This window comes from Notechis scutatus, chromosome 1 (assembly GCF_049901735.1).
Source record: "Notechis scutatus isolate UNSWTSFEM ecotype Mainland chromosome 1, rNotScu1.2, whole genome shotgun sequence".
In the NCBI taxonomy this organism is placed as follows: domain Eukaryota; kingdom Metazoa; phylum Chordata; class Lepidosauria; order Squamata; family Elapidae; genus Notechis; species Notechis scutatus.
Genome location: NC_142009.1, coordinates 99,440,372 through 99,465,849, shown reverse-complemented (window position 1 = coordinate 99,465,849; position 25,478 = coordinate 99,440,372). Strand labels below are relative to the sequence as shown.

Genomic DNA, 25,478 nt, shown 5'->3' with positions numbered 1-25,478 from the left:
TGTGAAATGTGTAAATTCTGCTTGACTAGAATGTGAATGAATGAGTGCCAGATTCTGGCCTGAAGATTGTTGCTTCTAAGACCAAGCCATAGGAAGGCTATGCCTCCACCCCCCCCTGTGGCTGCCTATCCTTGTGATATTAGGTCAGCTAGGTCAGCCAATTTCTGTTGTCCCTGCTAACCGTGTTTGGACAGCAAACCACAATCCTGAAATAGCTAAGTCCTATCCAGAAAAAGCCAAACTTTGCTAATGGTTTCTGGAAAAGATCTTGGGAAATGGGGCAAAGAGATACTGCCTAAGAAACTGTCAGATATGAGAGCATAGCCCACAATGGCGGAGGCAGGGAATAGGGGATGCAGAAGAGATCCTCCCTAAGTTCCCTTGGCTGTAAAATATTTTTTTAATCACATTTCAAACTAACTCAGTCTTATCCAGTTTGGCCTGGTTGCAACCTGCTTATTTCTTATTTTGAAACAAATCCCAAGTAACTTGCACGGATTTAATATGGAAAAATCAGATGATCTCCTTCAGACATTTTAAACTCTTTACTTGTTTATTTTGTTTTCCACTTCCCCAGATTGATTATTTGCATTTGTAAAATGTAAATAGTGCGGATATTTCTCTACAGCATGAATGAAAATTCCCAGAGAGAAAGAAAAGCAGGGTCAACATGCAGGGCAGAATCTACTCTGCTGCCTTAAATCATCATTTTAAATGGAGTTAATAAAGGACCCATGTCACCACACCATAGATCAAGCATATTTGTAGGGTATATTGCACAGAAATATGGATTCTCAGGCCCCCTCGCTGCCATAAATTGAGAGTTATGACCCATCAGAAGATACAATCCTCATTTTGTACTCATTGAATGGAATAGATCTATTGGCAAAGATGTTTCTTATGTGGGCTTATAATGTCTGTACTATTCTTTTAAATATGTGGAAGACTTGTAATCGTCATTTCCAAGTATGTTCAAGGCTTCCAAATGGAATTGGTGGAACAATTAAGTTAAGATGGCTCTAAGGGCACCAATATGCCTGGAAAATCTTGAAATTGACACCTGATTGCTCAAATCCTTTGTTTAGATTCTTCTGGTGAACATAAATGGGAAGCCAACATGCTACAAAGAGAAGAGCAGAATGTCTCTGTGCCATACAGGAACCTCTAGCCCAGAGTTTTTGTTTTGTTTTTCAAATTATGCCCATCTGCATGTTAAAAAAACAAAACCTGACATTTAAGCTGGGGTAATGGAAAGAATCCTGGACAATCAGGATATTCTAGCATGTTGTAAACTGATGAGCATCCATCATGCCACTGATTTTGTGGGAAATACCCTTAAGCTGCATACTTTATATACTTCCCACAGACTGATGTCCACTATCAGCTCTAAAATATTCTAATGTGCTCTTCCATCTGAGATGAGTTTTTGTATTAGGAAATGGTGTAAACATGGAAATTGTGAATGTCATTTTATTTTACTGGGTATCTATGTATTCATTAGGATTAGCCTTTCTATGCAATGCAGCCAAAATAAAATAGCTGAACAAAATATATCCACTTAACAGATAACAGATAACAGTTTAACAGATAATCAGAGTTGGAAGGGACCTTGTAGGTCATCTAGTCCAACCTCCCGCCCAAGCGGGAGACCCTACACCATTTCTAACAAATGGCAGTCCAATCTCTTCTTGAGAGTCTCAAGTGACTTCACTGTAATGATAGTGAGATTGAAGCTCTGGAAATTTTTTATATGTGTCACAAATTACAAAAAAAAAAAAAAAAACCAGGGAGAGTTTATGTTGCAGTCGGGGCCACCATTTTGGTTTTTTTTTTTTTTTACAACCTGAAGTATCTCTGCAAAAAAGTAAAATGAAATTTAAAAAACTATTTTCTCGTGAGGCTTAGAAGAACTAGTGCTTTCATAGAAAATAAATCTGAAACTATTGTTATATTCAGTATTCCATATGCACTAGGCTTTATAATTCAGATTATGCAATTAATGTACAGTAGAAGCAGCTTTTACTGCTCTCTAATAATTGCACATTCAGTCACAATTTCTCATGTCATTATACCCTATTCTGAATAAGGTTTCATTTTACGCATGCTATTGTCTCCAGAGAAACCTAGCAAGTAATGAAGAACACTAACAGAATATATTTTACCCCAGAAAATAAAAGTACCATTTCGATAATTTGTGTATTTGCGTTTAAATTATCTCACTGTATAGCCACCAAGACTCCAGGTTTTCCAGTGACTGCATTTCTATATCACACTTATCATACACGTCTTTGAAATATTTTTATGGTGCAATATATATCTTTACTTGGAGTTTATTCATCTGGAACTAACTGAAATATTTCTGGAGTGAGTCACTTCTATATTACCTTAACTGGCAACGTGATAGTCATTGGAAATATAGACAGCAGCTTTGGCACTGGGATTTTCTAAGGGCACTTCACAGTTGTGAAGGTGATCCAGTTGGATCAACAATCTTGTGTGCAGCCACAACATTCATCGGTTACATGCTGACAACAGCCACCAGCTTCAATGCATCTAAAATATGCAGCTTTGTTTAATAGAGTTATGAAATTGGATAACAAGCAATTGGTATGTCTCTAGTCCACTAGCACAGGTGTCGCCAACCTTTTGGACCTCAGGGCCCACCAAACTCATAATTTTAGATCCCAGGGACCACTAATTGGTTCTGTGGTGTGGCCTAATTTGTGGGTGTGGCTTGGTGGTCATGTGACTGGCTGGGCATGGCTTGTATGTAAATATTATAAATATTTATATAAATATTGAATTTTTTATAAAAAAAGAGCAACTTTTACCCAAAACCAGGCAAAGCAGGCAGATTGAGTTGCTCACAGAATCACAGATTTGTTCAGAGATCTATCTATCTGCCATTGGCTTGCTCAGTCTGTCACATAAAATTTGCTTGCAAGCAAACTCATAAAATTTGCTAGCAAGCACTCACAAAATTAACTCACAACACACCATACATGTAAATATTGATTTTTTTATATAAAAAAGAGCAACTTTTACCCAAAATCAGGCAAAGCAGGCAGATTGAGTTGCTCACAGAATCATTCAGTGATCTATCTGCCATCGGCTAGCTCAGTCTCTCAAATTTGCTTGCCATGAGTCTGCACTGAATTTGCTTGCAAGCAAATGTTCAGTCCTAAGGGAGGTTCAGCTGTGCTGAGCCGAAGATCTAAAGACTAGCTAGAAAGCAAGAAATCCAACCATTTCCTGCTTCCTAGCTAATCTAAATCTTCTGGCACAGCAGAACAGATGATGGTCGGAAAAAGGAAAAATAGAAATTGAGCAGGCAAGTTTACCGGGTAAGGAGTGAGTGGGCAGAGAGGCCGCCATGTAGGCGGCGCAGCATTGTGTTTCTGCACAGCCTGGATTAATTGCTTTTGTGGTGGTGCTCTGGGGGTGAGATTTCTCTGCGGCCCACCAAAATTTTCTCACAGCCCAACAATGGGCCACGGCCCAACAGTTGGCGACCGCTGAACTAACACAAAGAACAAATATAAGATATCAGCAAGTCGGGTTCCACACAGAATTAAATTTTAAACTAGATGCTGTTAAAAATATTGAACACCTTGAGCTTTCTAAATCAATGTTGAATTTAAATGCTGGGAAAACTCTTCCTCCAAAACAGGCTATTTTTTTGTGTGTGTGTTAGCACATTAAATTAGGTATTTTGAATGCATGTATACCACCGCAGACTGCAAATTTAACAGTGTTGCAAAATATATTTGAAGACAGTGCTACAATAGACATTAAAAACAGAAACAAAATAGAATGTCCCTTTCCTTTTTTCTTGCTTCCAAGTTGTATTCTACTGCTGTTTCTTTCTTCAAAAGCATTGACTCCTTTGCTTTAGGATTGTTACTAGGTTAGAATCTTCAAAACCACTTCTAGGTAAATAAAAGCTGGGTTTTTTTTCCTTACCATTCTCCTTTCAGAATAGCTATGGCTTGGGTCCTTAAATGCTTTGGAAGTCTCATTCAAGGGTACGCAGTAAATGATGGCGTAGTATAGGGCAGAGGTGGTATTCAGCAGGTTCTGACCAGTTCTGGAGAACTGGTAAGCAGAAAATTTGAATAGTTCAGAGAACCAGCAAATACGACCTCTGACTGGCCCCGCCCCCATCTATTCTCTGCCTCCCGAGTCCCAGCTGATTGGCTGGGTCTTCTTTTGTTGCCCCGCACAGGAGAACGGAGCTAGAAAGCAGGTTAGTGGGGTTGGGAGGGAATGGGATTTTGCAGTATCCTTCCCCACGAGTGGGGTGGAAATGGGGATTTTACAGTATCCTTCCCCTGCCAGGCTCACCAAGCCACACCGACCAAGCCACACCATTCTCACCAAGCCATGCCCACAGAACCGGTAGTAAAAAAAAATTGAATCAGTGTCAAACTCATGTTGTCACGGCATCATCATGTGACGTATTGTGACTTTCCCCTTTGCTAAACCGGGCATGACAAGTCCGGCTCTAAGGCTGAGTTTGACAGCCCTGGTTTTGTACATAAAAATATGTTTACAACTGTAAGCCTTCTTTTTTAAATATTCAAAGCACACTGACTTCTTAATTGCTTCTCAGTCTTTAGCTAAGATCAAGTGTGTGGGTAGTATCTTAGTCATGGCATGGAGGCTGACAATACACAAATACAGTTTACTTACAGATCAGCCTCTGGCATAAAGTAAAAAGAAAGCAGCAATTAGGAATGAAAAATCTTCTGAGCAGTTGAGGTATTCCCTGTTAGTGCACTCAGGGAAACGTAGTGAGAGTGATGTTGAATAACACACGACCAGCATACAGATACACTGAATAGTAAAATGCAGGTTTTACTTCCAGTAAACGGGTAAACAAAGTCCAACAAACAGTCCAAATCATACACAGTTAAAGCAGTTAGTATCAGTCCAGGGATAATCCAAAAATGAAGTCAAGTATCATAAACAGAGTTCTGTAAACGGAGTTTCCTAACAGTTGCAAGACTCACAGCAATCCAAACAGAACGACGATCAGGCAATACGGCAAAACAGGAAATGCAAGGAGAAAGAAACCAGGTTTCTGGCTCCATCTTATGGCTGTTGGAGGACCCTCAGCCAATCACACTTACAGCATTCTCTTAAAGATACAGTATTAAATTACTATCCTGGTTTATATATTGCCAACCCAACTGTTAGGTGACTATCATTCCTAACATGAGCATTATTTCTAGGCGCAAATTAGCTGTTCAAGAGGCTGTAGCTGAAAGCCTTTGCATCACTCCGCGATACATATTTGTCTTGTCAGAAATATATAGGTATGTTTATACTATATATAATTCAGTATAGCATATTTATTTGGGAAGAATCTGATACACAGATTCCCAAGAAAATTAATGGTACATACACAAATCACTAGAGGGTTTTGAGATAAGAATTTCTGCTGGAGTCATTTGGGTAATTTCAAGAAACATTAGGGAGATCTCAAGAAGAATCAGATAGTCAAGATAGTCATAGAATATCTGCTTCAGTAAACATGAGACAGGAATAGTGGCATCTTCTTATATATATATGCAACTTCTATTAAATTTTGAAATATTGAGAAAAGATAACATTTCCTCCAATTCATACTCAAAATCTAGTGATTACAGATCTCCATGTACTTTTCTTCATAATAAAAAGTAGGGCAAACTTCATAGGATTTTGGTTTTCTTTTGACTTCCTAATGTACTGGAGGTTCTCACCTACTGACCGCAATTGGGATTCACAACTCTATCACTAAGCAATGAAGTCACGAACTGTCACGTAACTGCATTTGACTTATTTCCCACCACATTGTAAAGCTACTACAGACCACCTCCTCTAGCCAATCTCCCTATTAAAGGAGGGAAAAAGCATCCAGGGGTCTGTGCAATAATCACTCATGTTGCGAGATGACAGCATAATTGATGGGTTGACAAATACTATCTGGCACTTTTTTTATCATTAGGGCTGCATAAATTGAAAGTAATGGATATGATTAATTCAATCCAAAATGGACTGAAGATTGCTTGCCAAACCCAGGTAAATTAGGATAAAAGAACCACACTCAGTAACTCTTGATGGTCAATGGTATCTCTGATAAGGAATTGATACAAAGCAGATTGATGCCTTTTGTTTTTTTCTGGACCTTGTCATCCACTGGAATTGTGAACCACTGCTTTCAAAAGGTAGGTCTTCTGTGCAACTATAGCCTCATATGATAACCTAGGGCAGTAGTCACCAGCAGTGGGCCGGGGACCACTGGTGGTCCACAAATTTTTTTTGGTGGTCCACAGAGAGATGTCACCCCCAAAACACCCCCCCAAAGCAATTAATCCAGGCTGCATGAGAATACAAGGCTGCGCCGCCCACATGGCCCATGGGAACACAAGGCTTGTGTTGCTCGCATTGTGAACAACACAAGGTAGTGAGCGGAGGGGGGAAAGGATGGAGGAGGGGAATTTGCCCCACTCACCCCATGCGCCTCATCTGGCCATTGGGCTGCTTCTTTCTGTTTCTTTCTTCTTCTGCTTTTGGCTGCGCACAAGGAAAGCAGCAGAAGTCTTTCTTTCTCTTCCCCAAACTCCACCAGAAATGAGTCTTTGGGACTGTGCAAGGCATCCTGCTCCAAGAGGCTACGCCGGTGCGACAAATCTCACAAAGACTAATTTCTGGTGGAGTTTGGGGGAAAGAAAGAAAGACTTCTGCTGCTTCTGTTGCTTTCCTTGCATGAAGCCAAAAGTCTCTCTCTCTCTCTCTCCCCCCCCGAGAACAGAACTGGAGATAGTATCCTGTGATCCCAAATAAAGAATGATCGACCAATAGAAAAACAGTCCTGCAGACTTTTTGGGGAATTTTCCCAGGGTCTCTGGTCCGCGCGATTTAAAATTATGAGTTTGGTGGTCCCTGAGGTCCAAAAGGCTGGCGACCCCTGATCTAGGGGATCTGAGTCAAGTATATTTTGTACAGTCCAAAGACTTTGCCCTGAGACTGCCTGTAGAATCTACCTAGGGTTTTGCTTTAGTTAATTGCTTCTTATAAACAACTTCGGGTTCAAAAAAGAACTCATCTGAAACTTCTCACTCAATCTGGAGAGGATGGGAAAACAAAGAAGTTAACTTCTTCCAAGGACTTCCAACCCCAAGAATGAAATATTTTGGGAAATATTAAAAAGGCAGGATAGAATATCCCCCTAAAGGAGAAATGAAAAAAAAAAATCTTAAGGGAGGCAAAAACCAGCCCGTTTCCCTGCCCCAAGGAGAAACTGAGGAGGCCAGCTTTTAGAAATGCAGATTTGATAATCCATTCAGAAAGTCTGGGTTAAAACAGAAACTCAGAAAAGCAACGAACAAAAGATTGATAAAATTAGCTCAAACAGCTAGGATTTGCATTTCCTCTTTTGCCTATAGAGCCAGCTATGACCCTTACATGACCCCCATAGGAATCCAGAAGTTATAAAAACCCACCCACTCTAAACTCCATTTTGTCAGCTGCCCAGAATCACATGTGGTTGGTGGTTCTGCTTCATCAATGAAGAGAACCTTTCTTTCCAATCAGCCTCCAGCCTCCATTTTATCTCCAGTGCCTTTGGAAGTGCTTGGAAGTGAACCAGATGGATTTTTCTTCCAACAATAATGATTCTCAACAGATTTGTTGAGAGCATAACTCAAGATCAAATAAACATGTTATCAATATTCATGTATGTTCCCAAAGTTTTATTTTTTTACATTTAGTTTCAATAAAGCAGAATAAAATCTACATTTGTATTAACAAATCTACAGAAGTGTTAATTTACTCCCTTCTACAACTTCAAGTAAATGGTTTAGAGTGTACAGTACTATTTTTTAAAAAAATATTTACAGCAAAAACCAATAACAAATCTTTCATTACACTTCAAACTGGACCACTCAGTATATTTTATTTTTTGACCTCCCAAGCTAATTTTTGCAGCGCTCAGAAGTTATGTGCACATTCTTGTTCCTTACTACTGAACCTTCAGCAATTTAGAAATGTTAGGAAGCAAAGTTTAATAGTGTAGACACTGCTTCTTGGAAAATATAAACAGAACATTTAAGTAATTCAAAACTAATTTCTGAAACCAAGTGTAAACAAACAATGACACCTGGCTAAAAAAACACATTATTTTTCAGATGATCCAATTTAGAGGATGTTGTCTTGTGAAAATGGTATGCTGAAAAACCTTATTGATTTGGCTGCAAGGATAGCTACAATGAATACATTTTTTATGGAGAAGGAAATAAAACAATCACTGTCCCCTTAAAGTACATAAGTAAAATTTGAAATGATGTGCTCATCTGCTTGATCTACGTGCTTGGCACTCCAATATTCCTCATGTCTCTTAATAGAATTGGTCTGTAGGTTTGAGCCAAGCTTTCCATATACTCAACATAATTATTCACCTGAAATCCATGGAGTGCTTCTTCCTGCACATTGTACAGAAGAAAAGTATTGTTAGCGGAGGGAAAAACAAAAACCACATAATGTGTTATTAAGTTAAGGAATTCTATTTTTCAAAACTAGCTAATTTTATTTTTTCCTATTAATATTTACCTGGTACTTTGGAAAGTTTAACATGCTAAATGTACATTATATCAACAGAGAAAGCTAGACCTTTCGGTCCTATAGAAGAGGGAGGGAGGGAGGGAGGGAGAGGGAGAGGGAGAGGGAGAGGGAGAGGGAGAGGGAGAGAGAGAGAGAGAGAGAGAGAGAGAGAGAAGGGAACTATGCAAGACTTCCAATAAGGAACAAATAAGGATTCGAATCAATAGCATAATAGGTAAAACTTAGAAACGGTGGTATAATAGGTAAAGCAGGATTATTTTCCTTTCTGAAAGTTTTTGTTCCCTAAAATCATAAAGCAATTAATATTCCTGTTATCTGACAGGTTTGCAGTCACTTGCTTCAATAAGGCATGGGAAATCTGTATGCAAAACCAAGGTATAATGGAAGTCACCAACATAGATACAGATGTTCTTTTGTTACAATGCTCATCTGAATTCCATTAAAAGGGAAGATGGCTGAGTGGCTTAAGATAGTGATAGACAAGCTCATTTGCAACCAGTTCTTATCCAGAGCTAGAGCTAATTAAATAGCCATTTTAATGATGCATTGGTTTGTTTTCATATAGTTAGCATTGTTTATTTTAATACAAATATTATATTCTTAAGAGTGTAATCCCTAACCAGCTAAATCCAGAGTGGTTTAATTAAGCCTCAGCTGGAATCAGTATGTTGTGGATTTGACTCGTCAACCCTACCAAGTCAATTAAATCAGGATTCTAGGCTTTTTCTTCAAATATTGTTCTCTTACAGATTATAAAAATTGCTCCTCCCAGTTGTGTTCCGTACGTTTTAATGAGAGCTTTGCAAGTTTTGACCTATAATTGGCCTCTGTATCTTAAGAACTATGAAATCTTGACAGCTTGTCATCAGATGTTAACATAAGGAGAGTTGCTCTGGTATGTTGTCACCTATTACATGATGAGAACTATAAATTCTGCCACTGTATTTTAAAATTAATGTCAAAGATACCAAATTAATAGAATACTTGGGCACTCATATGAAAAGGCTGTTACAGATAGACAGAGGCTTGATAATGTGCTTTAACAATTAATTTGATTTTTCTTATTTTAAAAATATTACCATATACTGGATATCAAATTGGACTAATCAAAAATGTCAAAAGTCATTTATTTTTCACACACAATAGTCAAGCTTGGAATTTTAGTTTTATATTTAATTAAAAGATAATAAAAGATACATTCCCACATTAGGAAACTGATTTTCAGAAGAGGAGAGGAGAGAAAATAGATTAGGAAAAAATATACTACCTACATTAACAATCATCAAAATTATATATTGACTTCTTCTCTAGAATAGGTCAGCACTAAAGTAGAATTTTCAAAAAGCTCTTGGTAAGACAATAGTCCTACAAATTAGTATCTCCTCTCATATTCCTTTCTTGAGCTGATATTGACACAGCAGAATGAACTATGGAACAGGAAATCTCTGTTCAATCCTGATATCATCTGATGACAATACATGAGCTCAAGAAAAGTCCTTAGGTAAGGGAATTCCTCTTGGCTGGTTCACTATTTCTAATATGATCAAAATGCCTGACCATATTTTTTTTTTCAAGGTGTTCACCAGATGTTTTGAAAATTCTTAACCAGATGCACAGATTTCCATGAAATCTTCCCATTAACAGCCTTTATTCCAGTTTCAAATACCTTCAGTTGTAACATGAAAAAAAATCTGAAAGCCAGTTTTCTTACAAGCAGGGGTATACAAAACTGCCCAATCTATTTCAGGGCGACAAACCACTTCCTGCTCAATGAAATTATTTTCTATAGATGCATGAATTTATGGAAAAAAACCAGGAAAATCAGTTGGGAAATTCTTAGATCAGTGCATTCCAGGAAGGGGGAGGAGAATGCATTCAAGGATGGACCATGTAGTTTGTATGAGAGAAATCATCTCTTCCCCACCCAAACAATTTTTTTTCTTTATATAAGTTCCATCTGTACAAATTACATTCTTGATAAAGTTATCGAACAAAGGGTAAAGTCACCCTTAAAGCAATGCTCAGTATTGAAACCAATGGCTTGGCAACCCTATGAAAGATGTTTGCTGTTGTCTTAGACTATGAGCACTAACCGAGTGTCCAATTCAATCTAATTTCTTGAGACAGTCCTACTGGTTAGCCACAATCATCAAACTGGGCAGAAATTCTGAACAGGGATATTGATATTTCTCCATACGTCCATGCATACATTTATATGTATACAGACACATACTGTATACTCAGTATAAATACAAATGTAACTTTCCATTTTTAAAAAAAACATTTTTCCAATTTTTTTTAACCCAGTTATTTTTTAAAAAGTGTTTGACCTGTGATTTTTCTTCTTCAATAAACAGACCAATACCTCCACTTCCACACACACCCATACCCATACAAGTGGTTGAGCTCTTTACAAAAAAGATGACAAAAATTCTATCAGTTCTGTACCACACCCTCTCTTTGCATAGTTGATGCACGGTCTAAATGCATTAGGAACATTAAAAGTTGTTTTGTTGGATCAGAAGTTCAAATATTTATTTAATCCAATGTTTTATTTCTAATGGAGTCAGCCAAAATTCCACAAGGAGATAATTTGATTCAATATCTGTCAGTCACAATGTTTGGCTTTTGGATCTATAGCTCATTCCTGGTAGAATAAACTAACAGGAATCTGTGCCACGTGATATAGATATCTTATACACTTTTTTCTGTGAAGCACTGATATGTTTCTTTTTGTCAATAGAGAAGCATATAAGTAAAAATTAACCAGCTGAAAATGACCATTATAAAACATTTGCTTTTGATGTCTCTGAATGACTAATTTCAAAGTCTTGTAAACCATAAAAAGAGAATTGGGCATCCTGTTTTTCACAAGCCTTTTGAAGTCCCCCTCTGGCCTGATTGCCAAAGACAGCAACCGAACAATAGCTTAAAGGAAGTTTAAAGGAAGAAAAAACCAAAACATTTGTAAGATGTTAATCCAAATAATATTTTAAAAAGTGCTTTCCTTAATCTACTGAGGAAAAAAAATTGGTAACATCAACTCGGCCATTTTCCACCACAGAACCCTCCCAACCATGGATGGACACCAATCCCCCAAAAGACTGTCCAAGTCATGCAAAAAGATAAAGAAGTGATTACTTTAAGAAAAACTTGAAGATCCTGAGCCTGGGTATGTTGAAGGATTTCTTGTTGTAGATGTTTGAACACAGATATGCACATATATATCTGGTAATCTGGGCCAAGGAAAATACAAATAGCAATATAATGACAGATCTCTCTCCAGTCCATATAATTCCAGAAACATTGTGTGAGCCACTGCTGACAGATCTAGAACAATAATTTAAAAAACCCATCATCATCATTATCTTCATCGTATTTTATGATAGTACAAGTTTAACATTTCTGACCAATTCAGTAATCTACTATTCATTTAAGTCTTATTTAAACATTCCATATGTGGATCATTCTAATCCAATCCAATTATAGTGACACAGTATTTTTACTCTTTTTTAGTCAAGAATAGGTTCTTTCCAAAAGAAATATTTTTTCCCTACTGGCCATATCTCTACTGACAGTAATTTGTTTAAATACCACCTTCCCTCACTCTCTCTTGTAGGTTGTCCTCCCCATCCCCATTTTCCTGGAGGTGAGAGAGAGAACAAGGCATCAGGAATGTAAAGAAAATAATTCATGTTCCTTTACTGATTGGAGAAGGAAGTATATAGTATATATTCACCTTGAGTTACTTTTAAAGTAATAAAACCAGGATAAAAAAAATCAAATAAATAAATAATGAAAATATATGTGTGTGTGTATTTTTTTCCTCAGAAAAGCCTTAGTAATGACTGAAGGGAGGGACCAAGTAGGTCCTAAGAGGAAGTTTTGAAGGAAGGTAGATGAGAAGGTAGATCTAAAGGCTCAGGTAGGATCTACGTTGTCCCATTACTTTTAAGAGAAGGCACAGCTCCCTATAATAGCCATCCTATAATGTTCAGAGGTAGGAGGCACATCTTCTGTGATTTGCATTTATTGTTGTCCACACAGATTCCTTTGCCATTGAGCAGGCTTGCATGGACATTTGCATCTGTTCTAACCCAGCCTTCACGAACCCCACTCAAGAGCCTACTCGTGAGGAGAAACCCCTTTTTATTTAGAAAGGCAGGAATACATGACATTCACTGACAAAGGTCCAGGTCACACATCTGTAGGTGATTCACAAGCCATAACAGTCTCTGAATTCCCAGCAAAGAGCCTCAATTAGCATTTCAATCCCAACACAAAAAGTCCTGATCAACCTGGTTAGTGGCAAGGAAATCCTGGCAAGGAATCCACCAGAGGGAACTCTCCTGGAGCATGATTGGATGTCTCCTACAACCATGCCTCCCACACCCCTCCTCCTTATATCCCAGCCAGGGAAGGGCTTGTTAACGTCTCCTTCTTTTCCTGGATAGCTGGCCCTGGCACTCAGTCCTACCTTGCTCTCCTCTCCACACTTCTCTGCGCATATGCACATCTGGGACAGGGCCCAGCTGTTCCTCCCCCTTGCTCAGCTCAGGCACCGAAAACAGCTGTCTCTCTGCCTGAGTCTGAGTAGATGGGCCTGGCTCTGCAGTGGTTCTGAGACCTCCTGCTCCTCAGAGCCTTCTGCCGGCTCCAATGGTAACCCAATGGTAACCCAGGCATCTCCTCTGACTCATCTGCCATCTCTGTTGGCAGTCGATGAACCACAACAACATTACAATTTTCGGCATCCTTCCCTTCTGTCAAACACAGACCTTAGCATAAAAACCAGTTACTATCCCTTTAAAGCATAGCTAGAACAAAAAACTTCTACATTATGCTAACATTATTTGTTTGGAATCTTTATAATAGCATTTGTATCAGTTTAACATGTGTTTCATTCAATGAAGATGAGTTCTATACTTTTTCAATAAATCTGACAAACAGTTGCTTAAAAACTAATTTAAAAAGAACACATTTAATAATTGTTCTTTTCCATATTTAAACTCTAATACATTTTCTTTACCTATTGCTGTTTGGTTAATCAGCCTTACATATTCACAGCCAAAAGTAATACTTTAATTTGACTGCAGAAAGAAACTTTCAGATAAATTTTGAGTTAAGAGTGGTTTACCAAAAAGGGAAAGGGAAAAAACCAACCCATAAGAATAAATGACACCGTGACAAATATATTTGTTGTCAAGGAACCTAATATTGATTTAACTCAATTTTAGACCATAATTTCCCTGATAACGTTAATCATGCATACTTGCATCTCAGTGTAACTAATCATTCTGTATATAAATAGTATAGTGAGTTCATAGGATATATTCTGCAAGACATTTTAGGGCTGAGGTGGGCATAGATCAGGATATGAATATATTAGAAGGATGCAGAGAAAGGGAGATTCAAACAATGCAGATTAATTTTGCCTGCTGCTTTGTAATAGCAAAATATTACAAAAAAAACCTCAGCTATGATACATATTTAATTTTCAAGCAAGCAAAAAAATGCTACTTTGGAGGCTCACAGTTGGATTTCCCTGCTGATTACTCACCAGAAATAAGCTTAATTTATACCGTGCCCACATGTATATTTAATAATTCGGCAAATTATTGTACAACTGTTCTTTTCTTTATAATTTCCAGCTCAGGTTCCCCTACAATCTCAGGCATAAAGTGATTTCAGCTCTAAAACTGAAACTTACTTACTTGAAAGTAAGCTCTTTTGACAGTTCTGAGAAAGAAATGGAGAAACAATGACAGTTCTGTTAAAAGTGGATCTGATGACTGCAGCTGAATGAAGAACCACAAAGACCAGCTCTTTGTAATTCTTCTCCAGACAAGGAGAGGATCTGAGATTGCCCACAAGTGCTCCAGACACTTGCTCTTTGTGAGAATAGCAGTCTCCCAGAGTTTAAACCCACAGGAGACTGCTATTCTCCTCACAAGGAACAACTGTCTGGGGCACTTTTGGGCAATCTCAAATGCTGTCATTTCTGAAAATGATAGGAGTAGGTAGTATTGGAACTCAGTATCCTTTTGAAAGTATTGACTGTAGTTAGAATATTTCCTACTCCTATCATTTTCAGAAATTGCTCGTAAACTGTTTTTCAATTAGTAGGAACTTTTTGGATCAACACATTTTATAGCCGTGGTGGCACAGTATTGCAGGCTAATTCTGCCCATAGCCAGGAGTTCGGTCCTGAGTGGCTCAAGTTTGATTCAGCCTTCAATCCTTCCAAGGTCAGTATAATGAGGACCCAGATTGTTGGGGGCAATATGATGACATTGTAAACCGCCCAGAGTACTGTAAAGCAGTGATCCCCAACCTTTCGTCCGCGCCCGGTCCCACCGATGGAACAAGTCTACCCGGCAGCTGGTTTGCTGGCGCCGCCATCTTTTTTGATGAAAAGTGCTTCCGATGAGCTTTTCCCAGGTAAAAGCTCACCGGAAGCACTTTTCATCAAAACAAGATGGCGGCGCCCTCGTGAGCTTTCCGGGTAGAAAGCTCACGGAAGCCTGGTTCATAAAAAGATGGCGGCCCAGCTGATGCGGTACCGGGCCGCCAAAAAAGGTTGGGATACCGCGGCATAAAGGTTGGGGATCACTGCTGTAAAGTACTCTGGGGCGGTATATTAGTCTAAATGCTATTGCTATAGCAGGCTAAGTTTTCTTCTATCTTAATAAAAGAAGTTTAGCTACAAGTTTAAGGACTTAATTCTTTTTTTCTTTTGGAATAAATAACAAAGCAAATTTCATTTTGGAAAGATATCAAATGGACTGTAAGAGTCCAGGTGGATTTGAAATAAGATTTTGGAATTAATTATAAGAATCCTTTTTGTGGAAACATGTTTTTGTTTTGAATACTTTAAAAATAACATGATAGGATGGGATTTTTCCACTACAGAGAATTAGAAACTAAAGATTACAATGAAAGGAGAACAGTTAAATTTGACTTACTAATTCAGAAGAAAGCAAAATATTTTAACACTGGATAAACTGAAGGATATTTTTGAAAATGGACTGAGAAGTTGCCTCTACTAGATAGACTGCATTTAAAATAAGCTATGGAAGAAGAACAAATTTTATCAGATCAGACTGAGCCTGATCTGAAAATGTATTTAAAGATGACAGGCTACAAGAATCATATGACAAAAATGCTACACTGGATATACAAAAGAAATCAGTTGATGCTTTCATACCTAAAACCTGTATGTAAAAATACATAGTGGTACGGGGGGGTTGTGGCGGTGGGGTTCGGCCCGGGGGGGGGGGGGGGGGGGGGGGGGGGGGGGGGGGGGTTTGGGCGCGGGGGCCCCAGTGCTTGTGGGAGGGGGGGGGGGGGGGGGTTGGGGTGGGGGGGGGGGGGGGGGTTGGGGGGGTGTGGGGAGGGGGGACCGGGGGCCGGCCCTCTGGCGGCTCCTCGCCCCCGTTGCTCTAGACCGCCTGCGTCTTTGGCAGACACGACCCCCCGGCTCGGGAGTTAGCCTCTCAGGCAGCCAAAAAAAGAAGAAAGAATGGGAAAGGTCCCCGGAAGGCCCCACCACGGGCAGCACCATCCGGTGCAACAAAGCTTATTAACGCAAGCCCCCTGCTCTCCCCCATTTCCTGTTTATATGGGGCTTTGTGGGAGGGCTTATTTGTTTTTGCCAAAAAACATGGTGGGGCTTCCTTTGGTGGAGGCCGAGTTGAAAACCTACAAGTAATATATCAAAAGAGGACCTGGGTAATTTTGGATTTACAAGAGAGGCTTATTAATGCTTTGAAGAATTTTGTGAGAAGGGACGAAGAAAAAATGAAAAGAAATCACGTTCTAGGACTGTGATGACAAACCTATGGCATGCATGCCCGAAGTGGCATGCAGAGCCATTACTGCTGGCATGCAAGCCCTCACCCAGAGCAGGCCTACTGCGCATGTATGCACGCTGCCTGCCTAACAGCTGATTATCGGGTATCTGGCGCACATGTGTGAGAGGCAGGGGTGCGGAAGACGTGTGAGCATGCATAGGGGGCATGTGCCCCCCACGCATATTGCCTTCCGGGTGCTGGCACGCTAGCGTGCACAGGAGTCTAAAAAGGTTAGCCATCACTGTTCTAGGACATTATTTGAAGAGACTAAAGACCAAGATTGTTAAAAGAAGTAATATGAAGTCAGTTTATTTGATCAAGGCTAAAATAGGTATTTTTTATTTTTAGTAATTCTGAATGGACATTTGATGATCAGGACTGAAATTAAGTTTTAAGGATTGGTTCATAGGTAAGAGATGGAATATGGGAGGAATATGATGTATTTTATATATGTTTTTGTCATTTCTGTATATCATTACTTTTTGTATTTACTATATTCTTATTCTTTCTTTTCAATTTTTTTCTGCACCTTCTACTTTTTATTTTTGTTTTTAGTTTGCATTAGATTTTATCATTGCAAACGTATTTTTTTAATAAAATTACTATTAAAAAAGAGTAAGGTCCTTTGAACTCAGTAACATTATAGGATTACATTACTGAAAAGGGTATCACTTTGGTTACAGTTATGTAAAAGTCTTTTTCAGTGGCACATTTAAGACAATCCCTCCGGCTATTTTTTCTTATTACCTGTGATGATGTAAATCCAGACATATGGAAAGCAGAAAAAACAAGTGGCAACTCAGCTTTCAGCAACATCTCAACATAGTGAGCACTGCAGAAGTAGACTGGATGGATGCCAGATGCTGCTGTGTCCACAGGCAGATGTATCTAACCATTGGAAACACACACACACACACACAAAATGGTTCCTTATTAGACAGCAATTGGAGCAGTTTGTTACTATTACTCACAGACTGGCTCAGTTCTTGAAGAATTCAAAAGGAATCATTTGGGTTCAAGGAAAAATCAGAAACGTCCACCATAATACCTGACAAATGATAGCAATATTTTCTAGCTTTTAATTATTATTGATACTAGTTCATGAGCATTCTTTCCTTCATTTGATTTTCAATTTACTTGGCAGTAAAGGAATACTTTCATTTACTGCAGCGGTAGTTAAGAGGTTGCAAATGAATATGCAAAACAACTATGAATCCCTCTATTGCCAGAGGGGAAAAAAAGAGAGTTGCTTTGAATGAGCTTTTTGGCAGGGAAGGGTAAGCACTCCATGCTGTTTTCTACTCCAAATTCAGATAAGCAAAGGCATTAGGACTGTCTTGCATATTATATGCAATTAAGACCTGAAGCCATTATAATGTGTCAAAAATAAATAAATTGAAACAAAGATGCACATATATCAACTCATGACTTAATTTTCTTTTCTGATCCCCTGTGTAGTCTCCTGAAAATCCCAGAGCATGAGTTATCAGACATGGAGAATTAGATGGAGGGAACAGCAGGAATACATCTCTGCTCCTTCCCCCTTTATAGAAAGGAAATTAAAAGGCCCATTTCTATCCCTTCTCAGGGCCAGAGTAAAACTCCAGGACCAGGCCATTTAACTGGCCATCAGCAAATGATTGCCAATTCCAAGATGCCTGCCCCCGAATTCCTTATAAAGTTATACATGATACCACAGTGCCATTTTTACTTGTACACTTTCATATATTTCCATCACTAAGTGACGCGGTCCACATTGCTTAGCGATAACGGATCCCTGCAATCCCCACTGCCATCATTAAGTGTGGGTCGTTAAGCAAGCAAGCAAGCAAGCAAGCATTTATTTATTTATTTAATTTATTTTTTCCATCTATTCGCCCATGGAAACTCAAGGTGGCTTACAGAACGTAAAACCATATTTAAAATAAAAACAGTAAAAATTAATAAAAAGAATAAAATAAATTATTAAAGTACAATAGAACAAAATCTGGAAAAATAAATAAATTTAAAAGAAATCGCCCCCAACCCTGACGACAGCAGATCACACGAGCCATTTGATGGGATCCATCCCGCTCTGGGTTCCCCAGGCCCACTGGCAGAACCAGGTCTTCAGTGCCTTCCGGAAGAGGCCATTCTAATGTCTGGGGGAATGGTGAAGGGGCCATTCTAATCTCTGGGGGAATGATGTTCCAGAGAGAGGGAGCCACCACAGAGAAGGCCCTTCTTCTGGGTCCCATCAGGTGTATCTCCCTCAGGGATGGGACCCGTAGCATTCTCTGCCTTCCCGCTCTAATGGATCAGGTAGATGTGACCGGCAAGAGACGTTCCCTCAGATAATTGTAACTGGCTGGAAGTTGCAATTCCCAGGCATCTTGCAAGCAGGCCGACAGAAGGTAATCGGCTGCTGCCAATAATAATATAGATTTGCGTAAAGCCATGATGTGGAGGAAGACTTTATACTGCTACCCACCCACCTATCCATACAAGAGGGCCAATTTAAACATTCAGCTACTTGAACAAGAGACAACTGGACAACTTGGATAAGAAGCAAAACATCTTCAAAGGAAAATCAGAAAGTTCAGTTGCCTCTTGAAAAAGCACCTTTGGGACAACCACGATTTGGTTGACTGAGAATCTCCATAGACATTCAGCTATTAAAAGTTACTTTGAGTTAAAGGGATAGGGAGAGAACTAGGTACCATCTGTTCTATTTTCATCTCTAGGATTTAACCCAGAAATCAACTCAGGGCAGAGCTGAACCAATGCAAGCAGACATAGTGAGACCTGCTTTTAAACCAAAGAAAGGATAACAGTAATGCGGTTATGGATTTCCCAACTTACAACTCATTTTAACATTAGATTTTATTTTTTATTTCAACTTTAACAGAAGCAAAGTATTGAACAACTACAGAAAAGTGTAGCAGGTGTTTAAATACTAACCCTAGAATTTTCTTAATGCTTAAGAAGCCTTGGATTAGAACATGCTTTTCTAAAATGCTAAGGCATCACAAATGGGAAAGAACATTGGGTCGATTAAGTCTACTATATGGTACAGGGTTGTCAAACTGGCGGCCCGCAGGCCAGATGCGTCACGCGTAGGCCACGCCCACCCCAGCTCCGTTGGGGGAAAAAATATCACGATACATCACGTGACAACAACATAACGCAGTGAGTTTTGACACCCGTGATGTAGTGGGACATTTCTAGAAGACCTGCCATTAAGAAGATGTCTTTTTATATGTTTTGGAGTAGGGGGATCTTCATTTGTTTCTCATTTTGCATTCAGAATATGCTAAAACCTGGGGATACTGAAGAAAATCCTTAATTTTCCAAATTGGGGCAAAGTATGCGATAAAATTTGAAACATTATGTATTTTGTTTGATGATACTAACTTAAGAAATCTCACTATTTTAAATGCCAAAATAATAAGGATAAGACACTGAGTATAGATTCTGATTTTTCCCCTTCTGTCCAGCTTTTCTACTATCAAGAATACAGGTAGTCCTTGACTTACAACAGTTTATTTAGTGACCAAGGTTACACCACTGAAAAAAGTGTTTATGACTGTTTTTCACATAGCATCCCTGTGATCATATATCAAAATTTAGATGTTTGGCAACTGACTCATATTTATGACAATTGCAGTGTCCTGGGATCATGTGATCATCTTTTGCAGTCTTCTGACAAGCAAAGCCAATGGGGAAGCCAGATTCATTTAATAGCCATGTTACTAATTTAACAACTGCAGGGATTCACTTAACAACTCTGGCAAGAAGGGTCATAAAATGATGCAAAATTCACTTAACAAATGTCTCACTTAGCAACATAAATCTTGGGCTCAGTTGTGGTCATAAGTTGAGGACCACCTACAGTATCTAGTTTTGGTATAATAAATCAAAAATTAATAATCTAAAGAATGAAAGCAATACACAGAGCAATAGTAATAAAAGAGTACTGAATAGCTCTCTCTCTGCCTGCACACAATTTAACACTGCTAATAAAGTGTATCTTACTTCTCATTTTAAAATCCAATAACTACACTTGATATTGGTCTATTTTCTCCTCCTGTTAGAAAACTGAACTGATGTCAAATCCACATTTTTTTTTTGGGGCATGGAGAACGTTTTTACGGATGAAATATCCAGTTAGAAAGTCCTTAAGTGAGTGCCCTTTTAAAGAGGCTAAATTAATAAGCATTCACTAAAAATGCTCAAAGCAATTTGTCAAGGTTAAGTTTCTTTTGAAATCTTACAGAATTATGCAGCCGTGGTGCCCAAAGAAAGGCTGAAACAAGAAGATAAGAGAACTGGTGGAGGAATGTTAATGTCTTCTCTCGATTTCCCATCATTATTAGAAACACAGAAGATACAAACCAGTCATAGCATACGTATCCGTCCAGCTGATTATCTGTAAGAATAACTAAGGAATTCCAATCTTTTTGTCTTGTCCATTGTAGACAATTGAGAAACATGACAATAGATTGATTAGAAAAAGAAAAGGCAACGTGACAAAATATAGACTGTTGGCAAAAAGAAAAACAAATGGCTTTTTTGGGAGCTTGAACACCCTGGTCTGAATTTTCCAACAGTTTTATCTCACCCTAAAACATATTCTTTGGCCTCCCCCCCACCCATAGATTGGGAGCAGCCAAAATGCTTTCCACCATTCTTTTTTCACTTCCAATTATAGAAACAAAAAACAAGCTTCTTTCAAATTTAAATTGTTTCCCATGGTAAATTTGAAATTGGAAAATTTGGTGTATTTGAAATGCTTTAAGAAATGACATCTTTGGAACCTGAAACACTTTAAGTTTTGTTCTTTCAAAAGAAACACAATGGAATATCAAAGCTGTTTTGTCCCAAACACAAAAGAAAACACTTTTTCGTTGATTCTGCCTCTATAATGATGAACTTGTTTGCAGAACTCAGATCAAATTAGGATCACCTACATCTTATAAGTATGTGGCATCCCATTCTTTCCAATAATGAATCCAAATCTGAAGAACAGGTAGATATCTATATTTTTTACAAAGGAATGAGTGAAAAAAATGTAATTCTCAAAAAGAAATATAATTCCTTCCAACATGAATGTATTTCATAAAAACTAGGTCTGTTTTTCCATAGGGAAAATCTATGTGGTTTCTAAAGGCTGAAAATGACTTGATGGCATATAATCATCTGGTCAATCAAATCAATTAATTATAAACAACTATCTTAAAATTAAAAAACAAAACAAATGAATAATGATTTAGACAATTATACTGACAAAATGGAGGCATGATGGCTCAGCGGTTAAAGATGCTGAGCTTGTCAGCTGGAAAGCCAACAGTCTGGGTTTGAGACCCAAGAGTTGCACAATGGGGTGAGTTCCCATTCTTTGCTCCAGCTAATGTCCATCTAGAAGTTTGAAAGCATGCAAATGCGAGTAGATCAATAGGTACCACTTTGATAGGAAGGTAACAGTTTTCCTTCCACCTTTAGCATATAGCCATGCTGGCCACATGACTATGGAAAATGTCTTCAGACAATGAAATGGAGATAAACACTGCAATCTAGAGTAGGTCACAACTGGACAGGGAAACCTTTACCTTTACTGACAAAACACTTGGTGAATTCTATCTTTTAACAGCAAAAGGATACGTAATGATTTCTTTAAAGGTACTTTCTGTTGTTTCAAATATTTCTCACAGTAGATTAGTACTTGATATAGATCATTTTCTGCATTCTCCTTCAACAGATTCAAATGTTTACCATAGCTTTAAAAGAAATAAATTTTTAAGCAGAAACAAAATACTTTTAAATTATTTTTTAAACAGAAGAAGTATATAATATTAATGTTAACATTTGCTGACCACAGCTAAATGTCTTAAGAGAAGAAACAATCTGTATTATGCTTATAGAACAGCCTTGACAAGATCTCTTGGATTTATACTACCAACCCAGAGGTGGTAATCAGCAGGTTCTGACCAGTTCTAGAGAACCAGTAGCGGAAATTTTGAGTAGTTCGGAGAACCGGTAGTAGAAATTTTGAGTAGTTTGGAGTACCACCTCTGACTGGCCTCACCCCCATCTATTCTCTACCTCCTCCCTAGCCCATGATTTCTTCTGGAGGGACCAGCTGTCCCATTAAACAAGTCCATTAGGCTATTTGAAGTGTTTGCCCAAAGAGATTGTAACATGAACTGACATCTAAGTGCCTGATCTTCATTTTTAACCCCTCCTCCCTTCCCATATAATTTTTCTTGTGAGACTTCTAAGAACGCCTAAGCTATTTTGGGAATTATTTTAGATAAAGAATATGGTTAAAAGGCTTTAAATAAAGAGTGACTATAAATAAGTAATCAGGGGTGGGATTCAAAAATCCCAGCAACTGGTTCGCTGCCCGGTTGCTGAGTGGGAGTGGCCATGGTGGGCATAGCCAGTGGTGGGGTTCAAATTTTTTTACTACCAGTTCTGTTGGCGTGGCAGGCAAAGATGTTGTAAAATCTCCAGTCAGAGGTGGTATTTGCCGGTTCTCTGAACTACTCAACTTTTCCGCTACCGGTTCCCTAGAACTGATCAGAACCTGCTGAATACCACCTCTGGGTGCAGCCTCCCAGAACTTCCCATTTCCGGCTTTCGGTGGGCCTCCAGATCCCGGGGAGGCCATTTTCACCCTCCTGAGGGTCCAGAGGCCTCCCCCGGGCCTCTCGGAGTGTGAAAACAGCCTCCCCTGGCCTCTGGAGGTCCACTGGAAGCCGGAAATAGGCCCGTTTTGCTACTTCTGTTTTTTTGCCCTCCCAAGGGTCTAGAGGCTTCCCCTGGGCCTCTGGGAGGGCAAAAACAGCCTCCCCCAACCTCTGGAGGCCCTCCAGTAGCCAGAAACAGGCCCGTTTCTGGACTTCCAGAAGGCCCGTTTTTCCCAGAGCCTCCACGCAGACCTGCACTTACCTCCATCGAAAATGGGCTCCGTGGAGACTCCTGGGAGGGGAGGGGTGGGAGGGGAAGGGCCAGCCAGTCATTTGAAATACCGTTTTGGCAAACCAGCTGTAACTTTAAAATCCAGTTTGCCCGAACCAGTCCGAACCAGCAGAATCCCATCCCTGAAGTAATCCTGCTGCATAACCTTCTAATCTAATCTAATCATAATCTAAAAGACTGGACTCGGAGAACTGCTTTAGCTAAGTTGTTTGAATTTATTTTTCTTAACACAAAAATTATGGTCTCTATGATTATTGCCATATTCATAAATTTAAAAATTAGCTTTGTAGCTTTGGAGAAGGTTCTTACATTTTTGTGCAATTATTTCCTATTGTTCTACCTTACCCCCTGAGAAATAATATGATTTTCATTGTTCATTATTTTCATAACATTTAATGCACTCTCATAGCTTTTAATAATAGTATTAATGCTTTAAATGCAGAATATTTTTTAATATTGTCATTTCATGATTTTTTTAAATTGTATATCCATAGAGTCATGTTTTGTGACCTGGGCAGCCATATAAATATGATATATAAATAAGTGAATGAACAAATAAATGAAATTGCTGTCATTGCCACATTTCTTTATGACAAGATTAAAGCAACGGGGGAAGCAAAGCTGGACTGAAGATGGCTCTGCAAGAGTGGAACTGATTATGACAGAACATGGAGCTGGACAATGGATCAGCTCCTTAGAAATCCTCTCCAGAGCAAGGAGAGGACAAGGACAAATACTTCATACAGTGCCTTTGCACAATGAAATAATAATAAATGGTCTCCAGTGGGCTTTAAAACTGTGGGTTTCAAGAGAAAGCTATTAATGTCTCTAGGTATCCTGCTTTCTCCTAGAGCACACTGATGTGGCTACTGGGGATAAATAGTTTGTAAATTCCTTCTACACATGTCCAGATTAATTCCAAGAAATCACTATTATAATAGTTGTATCAGCAGATACTTGGGAGAAAACAGAACATTCCTAGACCATTAAGACATCCCATTTCTGGAACAGAAGTTTTCAAAACTTGTCTTGCCGTGCTTGTTCAATTGGCAACTTGTGGTAGCCCTCGTTCGAAGGACTTGGAAGACTGTATTTGGACTAGGATGTGGAGTGTTAGTTGGTTTGGGGACAAGGTATTGGAAGGGATGAGAGACAGGAGGCAGAGGTAGAGGCTGGTTGGTTGAAGGTTGCGTAATAATATTTTTCCATGGTGAGAACAGGGACAATGAGGTGGGTGGCTGTGTCTGTGAGAGAGGGGAGGGGTAGTAAGATTGGCCTGGCATCAAGGTGCTAACAGCTGGTCAGAGGCTTAAAGAAATTTTAGATAAGGAATGTTTTATCAATTTTGGGTCTCAATTTGGTAGAACTACTAAGTATGAACAACCTTGTACTTTGTAAAAAGTTATTATACACACACATTATATTATTAATATAACAATGTACAGTACATGGAATCTCCAAATACACTACATTAGATTATAATATTACAATGTATTAACTCCATCTTGATTGCATTAGTACCCCTACCTAATTTACTTGGCCATTTCCCCATAACAGCAACTTGTGTATATATTGCATTGTAATAACATACGATATAATAAATACAACATAGTACAATACAATGTATATACTGTCTCCCAACTCCATCTTAATTATTGACCCCTAAATAATTTAAGCAACTTTAACAGCAACTTTGTATGGAAAGTTAGGAGAGAATGATTGGCCCAAAGTTAACCCATTGAGCTTCTGTGGCTTAAGGTTGCCTCCCTACTCGAGGCAAACACCTTAACCACTACACCATGCTGGTTCTTTCATTTACTTTTCTTTTTCCTCCTCCTCCTTTTAACTTATGTTTTAATTTAAAAAATAAGGAAAAGGTACATGTTTTATTCTGGTTCCTACTTGCAGGAAAAAAATATTTTGGCTAGGGCTGTGCAAAGCATCCCAAAGGGGAAAATCGTCTTAAGATACATAGCCACAAATCACAAATCCTTCCATAAAAGTATTCTTGTTCTATTACCTGGAATTCTTGCAGAGCTGCTTCAACAGCTGCCTGAATCT

General features: G+C 38.8%; 1 protein-coding gene across 2 annotated transcripts in view; it reads right to left on the bottom strand.

The window, feature by feature from the left end:
• Positions 1-7,721: 7,721 nt before the first annotated feature.
• TBC1D32 (TBC1 domain family member 32) overlaps positions 7,722-25,478 on the bottom strand; it is a 94,669-nt gene continuing 76,912 nt past the window's right edge. For both annotated transcript variants that reach the window (XM_087972643.1, XM_087972648.1), the window contains 5 exons: positions 22,098-22,213; positions 20,711-20,865; positions 17,205-17,345; positions 11,746-11,934; positions 7,722-8,465 (listed from right to left, as the gene is read on the bottom strand). In XM_087972643.1, the coding sequence (XP_087828769.1) occupies positions 8,346-8,465; positions 11,746-11,934; positions 17,205-17,345; positions 20,711-20,865; positions 22,098-22,213 (721 nt within the window). In that variant the 3' untranslated portion in view covers positions 7,722-8,345. The remainder of the gene's footprint in view (positions 8,466-11,745; positions 11,935-17,204; positions 17,346-20,710; positions 20,866-22,097; positions 22,214-25,478) is intronic.